Source organism: Gymnoscopelus braueri (assembly GCF_963280865.1).
Source record: "Gymnoscopelus braueri genome assembly, chromosome: 1".
Lineage (NCBI taxonomy): Eukaryota > Metazoa > Chordata > Actinopteri > Myctophiformes > Myctophidae > Gymnoscopelus > Gymnoscopelus braueri.
In genome coordinates, this window is record NC_137603.1 from 9,700,468 (window position 1) to 9,708,412 (window position 7,945).

Sequence of the window (7,945 nt, forward strand, 5' to 3'; positions counted from 1 at the left end):
GAGACGTTGCGAGCTTGTACATCTGCTAGTGAAAAATCTTGCAAAAATGTTTAACATTTGGAATATTTTTTTGAAACATTTAACACAAATCTTGCATGGGGGTCCCTGGCACAAAATCTTTTCAGATGGGGGTCCACAGACAAATACATATCAATTTGGGGGTCCTTGGCATGAACAAGTTTGAGATACACTGGCATAGGGCACTAAAACGTTTGAGAAAACGTCAAAGTACTGAGTCTGAGGATTTGACTGCGTGCTGACTTTCAAGTTCCAACCCACCATGCAGGGTCATCAAGAACTCTCTACAGCTTAGCCAAGCTTAATTTCATTTACAACAATGACTGCCACTTTAATATGTGCTGAGAAAATACAAGGACATTGCATTATGCCAGAAAGCTGAACTCAGCACGGAAGATATTCTATTGAAATGGCCAGAAAACAAGTTTTTTTTCCCAGGGTCTAGGGTCTCTCACGCCTCATTCATTTAGAGCAAAGGTCAATACATGCAGACGAGACATAATAGAATGAACTTAGATCAGCTTGAACTATTGTTTGGCTAATGGCCACTAATGTTGACCGAGGGGAGAAGGCTAATGAGATTGAGCTTGTGTGTGCACATCATTCATTAGCACATATTCTATCTAGGCCAACAGGAGCACTGGGTTGTAGTTATGTGCACCAGTGGCCATGGGTTCAAACCTGACTGGGGCCTTCAGTACAATAAAACAATCAGCATCACACAATAGCCTCAAGGCAATTACACAATCTTCTTCATGCACCGTCTGTCTGTAAAAGACAGACTCTACATTATTGGATCATTAACCTAGCCGTCAGTGGTGGAACAAGTACTCAAATGTTTTACTGAAGTAAACGTATCAATACTGCAATGTAGATATACTCTGTTACAAGTAAAAGTATGGGTAATTAAAATGCACTTGAGATAAAGTACAAACGTTTTGGAATCAAAATGTACTGAAAGTACCACAAGAAAGGACTCGTTATGCAGAATGTTCCATTTCACAAGTCTTCAAATGTACAAAATGTATAAGAATCTTTTGAAAATAGCAGATCTACAAGCTCACAGTGCGTTGCGATGCGACGCATTGTGAGCTTGTAGATCGGCTACTTTCAAATGGCCTAAATGTATGTATGTAGGACTGAAGTTTTAAAATAAGTATTAAAAGAGTAAAAGTACAATATTTGGATCCGATATGTAGTGGAGTAGAAGTAAAAGTATTGGAAATTGGATACCTCAAAATTGTACTTAAGTACAGTACTTTTAAATTTACTTAGTTACTTTCCACCACTGCTAGTAGTTACCAGAACTATACTGTCATCTTTCAAGGTCTCCATTAACTGTGAGGGGGAAAAAAATGTATTATTATAGGCAGAACTTTGCTTCATCATGCAATGCAAGTGACAGGTGGGCTGTAGATTAATATTCAGAAATGTCCTTTTCCGTATTTTTTTTTTCTTTTTCTCACTGCTTTCTCTCTCTCTGTGTGAGATGGTTCCTCCAGCAGCAGCAACAGCTTGTCACCCTCCTGGTATTAGCGGTTGGCATTTCAGAAATCCTGCGTTCATTACAGCCTTGCCCTCCTATCTTTGCATTTCCTCGCTTCACGCTGAGACATCAACAGCACCCCCCTGCCCTCCTCCAGACACATCCCAGCCCAGGGCCTCTGCTTTCGGCTGGTGGCATTATGTTTGCTCAGCTCAAATATATGGAAATTTCTCATTCCGTGTCTCTCACACTTCAACTGTTTCTTCATTTGAATTTCATGCTGTCACTGTAAGCCGACCCACCCCACCACCGCCACCAGCACCACACCCCCTTCCACATCGCATTCCTTTGTTTTAAACTGCACCAAGTCCTCTCAGCAACTTCTAGCTATAGGAGTTTGACTTCCAACTCAACTTGAAATAGCTGGGTGATATAATGTTGCTATAACATCATCATTCAAAAATGTTGAAAAATAGAAAAAAAGATATAAAATGTTGAAAATAGTAAATGCACAAGTCCACGTGTTACATCCATCATTATAATGTCACAACACAATATTATCGTCACAATAATAAAGTGCAAAGTACCCAAAGACGCTTGATTATTGAGGTATTTGGTAAAAGTCGCCCAGGCTTACTCCAAGCAGTCAGGGCAGATGGTCGCCCATCTAGAGCCAGGTTGTGTTCCCATTAAAGGGGATATGTTTTCCTTCCCACTGTTGCCAAGTGCTTGCTCATGAGGGAATAGTCTCTGTAAGAGTATGGTCTTAACCTGCTAAAGTGCCATGGGACAGCTAGCAGAATCAGTCAGCACCACTGCCAGTGGCGTAGCTATAGGGCAGTGTTTATCAACCCTGGCAAACGTCCCAATTTTGGGCCGGGGCTACTGCTGAGGTGTTCCGCGCCGTTTGAAGAAGGTGTAAACCCAGCCCCTCGAGAACAATAGCGACGATCGTCCGTCAATCGATACGGCCATCATCCGTTTCACACACAGCCACGGCCCACGCCCGAGTCCATTCAGTGTAGCGACCATCACCCATAGGAATGCAAATATGTTGGCCTACCTGGTACTGTATAAAAAGGGCACAGGGTATATGCTTTGGCACTCAGTATTACTACATTGTGGGTCGGAACAGGCCGATACGGCGGCCAAGAGCCAAGAGGGGCAGTCATATTATATAACCTGCCATGATGATGAATGTCCGACAATAAAACACTAACTAACTAACTGTACTAACTTTAAATCAACATAAGTGTTAGATTTCTTATAAAGTGCATCTAAATCGCTCCATGGTGTTAGTGTGAACGTAATCCATGTAGTTTTAGTGTTTAATTACTCCACGAAGATCGGGAGTTGGTCTGTTCACTCGCAGCTGCGGTAACCGAAAGTCTCGCCCCAAAGCACGCTACCCCCATTTGTTTTCGCGGACCAGCGGTTCTTGTATTTGTTTTACTGAGGATAAGGTTAGAAATAAGTTTAGTATTAGGCATAGTTTTACTGATGTTACATTTAGGAATACCAGGTGGGCGACTGTGTTTTGGGGCGAGTGTTTTGGTAACCGTCTGTAGTGGGTAACTGCGCATGCGTCCGCAATAATGCTTTCACTTTTTACTCTGGTAAGGTGAAATCAGACTCCTCCAGTCAGCACTGACCCAAGTTTGTACTTTTGTAGGCCAAAGACATGTTGTAATGTTTGTAAGGTTTCTTTATTACATCTTGTGTACATGAGAGTAAATATTTTGTAGCAGCAATACAATTATTGGGGGGACATTTATTTATATATATATATATATATATATATATAGTATATATAATATATGCACACCGTATATCTAGGTGTGCCCTGGGATCTTTTGGCTATGCCAGGTGTGCCTTGGCACCAAAAAGGTTGGGAAACACTGCTATAGGGTAAGCAGGGGCTGCAGTCGCATCAGGGCCCAGGTGTGGAGGGGGCCAAGACGTCTCTCTCAACAATAAGGGGAGAATTATTGTTGCTGTCACTGGTGTTGGCACTGCAGTTGGTATTTTTGATGTATTTTTTTATAAACTTAGAGTAGCCAATCATTTCTTTTAGCCCTTTTTCTCCCCAATGTAGTCGTCATGCCAATTAATTCCTCCCCACACACATTTCTGTGTTGTCACTGCTGTCGTATCCTACTGACTCACCTACCAGTGAGGAGCCCCCAACCGGAGGACGTAGAGCCTTCGTCCTGCTCCTCCCACCCAACACTCCCCGCTGACAGGTGCCGCCCCCAGCTCGTAGGAGTACAGTACGTGCAAAGTTGAGTTTTGAACAGTCAAGCGTGCACTGGAGGATCGGGCTCCCTGACAGACGAATGTATATTTCATATACTGCCACCGAACAGTCCTGTGGCTCGTGCTCACATCTCGTGCTGTTGGTGGCGAGTGGTGACTGGCTCAAGCAGCGTGTAGGCTATAGCCAGCAGCACTGCTGGAACCCATGATTAATACCTGGATATCACGACCATGTGGGGAATGTGTGACCTCTGAATGACGTCATATTGTAGACTGTAGCCAGCCGAACAAATGGGGGTCCATGGCCTAATGAATTTCACACTGGGGGGGTCCTTGAAATTCAAAAGGTTGATAACCATTGTTATAGACAAAGAGGAAAACTCTCTGGTCCGGTCCATGGTCTCTTCCATGTTCCATCTCAAAGGTGACATAAAGTCATTACTTCTCCAAAGTCCATTTGCAAGCTTCTTTCTGTTCAATGACGTCAGTCAATGACAGATGCATCAGCCTGATCAGTCGGCTTCTCTCAGGGACCTTCTAAAACAGACAGCTGTATAATGGAGAACTGTGCACTTAATTATCGTCACCTCTCTCTGCCTTCTGATTACATTTTGACCTGGTCAAATAGGCCAGTCAGTACCTCTGCCCCGTTTCCATTTCCTTCTTCAACAAGCTCTTTATTCTAAAGCTTGTCTTTCAGCCTTTCTGCTTTATTTTATTCATGAGAGGAGACAGGAGGAAAGAGAGGTGGATTGACATGCAACCCAAGCAGCTCTCTGAGCTCTCGGCATTGAACCTGGGGAGCTTGTGGTTATAAAGTCAATGCTCTAAACCAGGGGTCTTCAAGAGGGGGTGCGGGACCCCTAAGGGGGTCCTCAGAGTTACTACAGGGGGTCCGCCAAATCTGGGGAATGATGGGGAACATTAGCCGAAAATAGCAGATCCCCAAGCTCACATCGCCTTGCGCTGCGAGGCGTTGTGAGCTTGGAGCGGGGGGAAGTAGATCTGCTATTTTCAGAAAGTTGGTATAGAGGGAAAAAGAGCAGACCAAGTACAGATCCAACGGTCAAGTTGATTAAATATAGAGGGTTTAAAAGGTTAACTGTATGAAAATACACATTAACGTGACTCCAACATATTAATAGAAAAGATAATATATGTCAAACAAGTCTATGAAGCCATCTATGACATCTATGAAGAAGTTTAATCTGCAACACAATTGTATACAATATGTAGTGGGGGTCCCTGCTTCATCTCTCACTCAGCTAGGGGGTCCTTGGCCTGAAAAACGTTGAAGACCCCTGCTGTAAACAGTAAGACACATGGGCGCCCGACAATTAAGTCTTTTATCTTCTTCTATCTCCCATAATGCAGCACTGTGAAATCAACATCCTCCTCTCTCTCTCTCTCTCTCTCTCTCTCTCTCTCTCTCTCTCTCTCTCTCTCTCTCTCTCTCTCTCTCTCTCTCTCTCTCTCTCTCTCTCTCTCTCTCTCTCTCTCTCTCTCTCTCTCTCTCTCTCTCTCTCTCTCTCTCTCTGGAAACTAAACTCCCCATTGCAGTCAGAACTGCACACTCAAGGTCCTTTATACACAACAGGACGTTGATGAAAAAACAGTAACAAAATGTGTTGGCGAATATTTCAAAATAAAACGTATTAATTTGGTGATGACTCATTCATAGAGGTTCATGCTTTTATTTGCGGTGAAATATCGAGAAATAGTCACTTCATCGCCATGTAATATTCATGTTCTGTATGTACTCATCATGACACAAATAACTGTTTAAATTAACCGATGTTACGGTACCGTTCATCATGGATGAGTACCAGAGGGCCGTGGCTACAATCAAGTGAGGCAAGAGCTGCGGGGAGGAAGGAGTGACACGAGGTTCTGAAGTAGACGAGTAAAGGTCCTTACACACCGGCGAATATGCGAATATACGCAAAATTCGGACTCGTTCCGAATAATTAAAAGACGCTTTTTCGCTTCGCGAAACTGATGAGGACGCTTGCATTGACTTTATATGGTTTTTAAAAAAAACGTATTTATTCGCATGAAGAATTCGCCCCGGTGTGTAAGGACCTTTAGTGTTGGATTTTTATCAACCAAGCCTGGAAAGCATGGAGAGCTGCCGGAGCTACAGTATGGCGCACAATGATCCTCCTTCCAGTATGTCAGGCGACCTCGCCAAGACGGACAACTACAGGGGCATTAGCTTGAGCTCACAAGTCGCCGAGACAGCTAACCGGATGATGCTCGTCTTGGACCCGTCTTAGACCCTCTGCTGAGAATGGCTTTCACCCTGAGAGAACAACAGTCGGGCAGATAGCGCCTCCGATGAGGAGGAGGATACTGGAAGGCGTCAGGTATAGCGGAACCTGTCAGCAGTGGTGGAAAAAGTTCTCACATTTGTTACTTAAGTAAAAGTATCAATACTGCAATGTAAAAGTACTCTTGTTACAAGTAAAAGTCCGGAATGAAGAATTTACTTGAGTAAAAGTACAAAAGTATTGGTATCAAAATGTGCTTAAAGTACCAAAAGTAAAAGTACTAAAATGTTTGAAAATAGCAAATCTACAAGCTCACAACGCGTTGTGAGCTTGTAGATCGGCTATTTTCAAATAGCCTACAGTAGGTATAAAACAGGGCTAAAGTGGTTAATGTATGTTTTATAATGTAATAATGTATATCTGCAGAGTAACTAGTAACTAAAGTTTTCAAATAATTGTAGTGGAGTAAAAGTACAATATTTGCCTCTGAGATGTAGTGGAGTAGAAGTAAAAGTATTGGATATTGGAAATACTCCAGTAAAGTAAAAAATCCTAAAATGTTTACTTAAGTATAGTACTTAAGTAAATGTACTTAGTTACTTAACACCACTGCCTGTCAGCGGTAGACTGGAGGAGCCAGCCCTATCGAAGGCCTTGAAGGGCGGATCCAAAGCCTTGTGCTCGGTACCAGCGCCGCTTCCTATTGCTTCACCAATCTATGTCCCCGCCTCCCCTCCCCCCCCCGGCCTGTGCACGGAACCCGAGCCTGACGATCTGTGCTGTGTGTCACTCCCCGTCTCTCTCTCCCAGTTTCCTGTCACTCTTCATTAGACTATCCAAATAAAGGCAGAAAAGCCCTAAAATATATTATATTAATTACCCTTACAGATCCATTTTGGTTCCTTTTGTGCACACTTTTTAATGATTTTAAAGTGTAGATTGGGGTCCAAGAGCCCATTAAAAATCAATCGGGGGATCCGTGGCCTAATGCATATCAAACTGGGGGTCCTTGAAATTAAAACGGTTGAGAAACAGTGGAACCCAGAGGAACAGACTCACAGCTCAGCTTCCACAGTCTAATCCTCATCTTCTAATCCCCAGAAACTCTGCTCTGTGTTCTGCTTTGTTCTCCTGCTCCACACAGGAGGACCGCCTCCACCTTCATCTCTCTCTACAGAAGAATTTGTCACATAATTTGCAAAGAAAATGAACAACCTCCCCCCAGGCTTCACCCCCAGACTCCTCCGATTCATTTCACTGCAGCTAGATCTCTTCACAACTAAAGAGAAAGCAATGAGATGCAACACAAAGACAAACACAATATGGGAATAGATTAAAACACATACACACATATGTTCCAAATGTCTCCAGACATGTCAGTTGAAGCCCTTATGATCACATTCTTCAGAGTCTATAAGCTGACGAACATTCCTCAACACAGCATGAAAGGTGGGAAATATTAATGTAGGCACAAGCATATGACTTGTACCTGTCAGTCTTGGGAGCTTAAGCAAGATTCTGAATGCATCTTTACCACAGTTTTTCAGGCATGTCATTACTAGCGGTTGAATTTTTCAAAACTTTCCATATTCAGAGTCACCAGACAGTTGTATTTTTCCGTTCCTGTCATTGTACACACGCCTCCGTGTAGAAGCAACACGCTCTGCGAAATGAATATAAATCATTTTAAACACATTGTTGTGCTGCCATGCAAGGCTATGCACTCACACTAGCAATTTATTATTGGTTGTGTGAATTAAATAGGTAGGGTTTAGGGAGACAGGAAACCAAGGACAGAGACGTGGATTTCATTATTCTGCTCCTATGTGGTCACTGCACTGAGACCATTTTGCTCATTATGTTGCTGTTGCTTTTGTTTAGAGCAGACACGTTTTGTTACAGCAATAGCTCTTTT

The 7,945-nt window shown here is 43.1% G+C and overlaps 1 protein-coding gene across 1 annotated transcript in view; it reads left to right on the forward strand.

The window, feature by feature from the left end:
- LOC308082404 (leucine zipper protein 2-like) overlaps positions 1-7,224 on the forward strand; it is a gene marked incomplete at both ends in the record, with an annotated part of 164,101 nt that extends 156,877 nt beyond the window's left edge. The window contains one exon of the mRNA XM_080424142.1: positions 7,175-7,224. Within this exon, the coding sequence (XP_080280268.1) occupies positions 7,175-7,224 (50 nt within the window). The remainder of the gene's footprint in view (positions 1-7,174) is intronic.
- Positions 7,225-7,945: the final 721 nt, after the last annotated feature.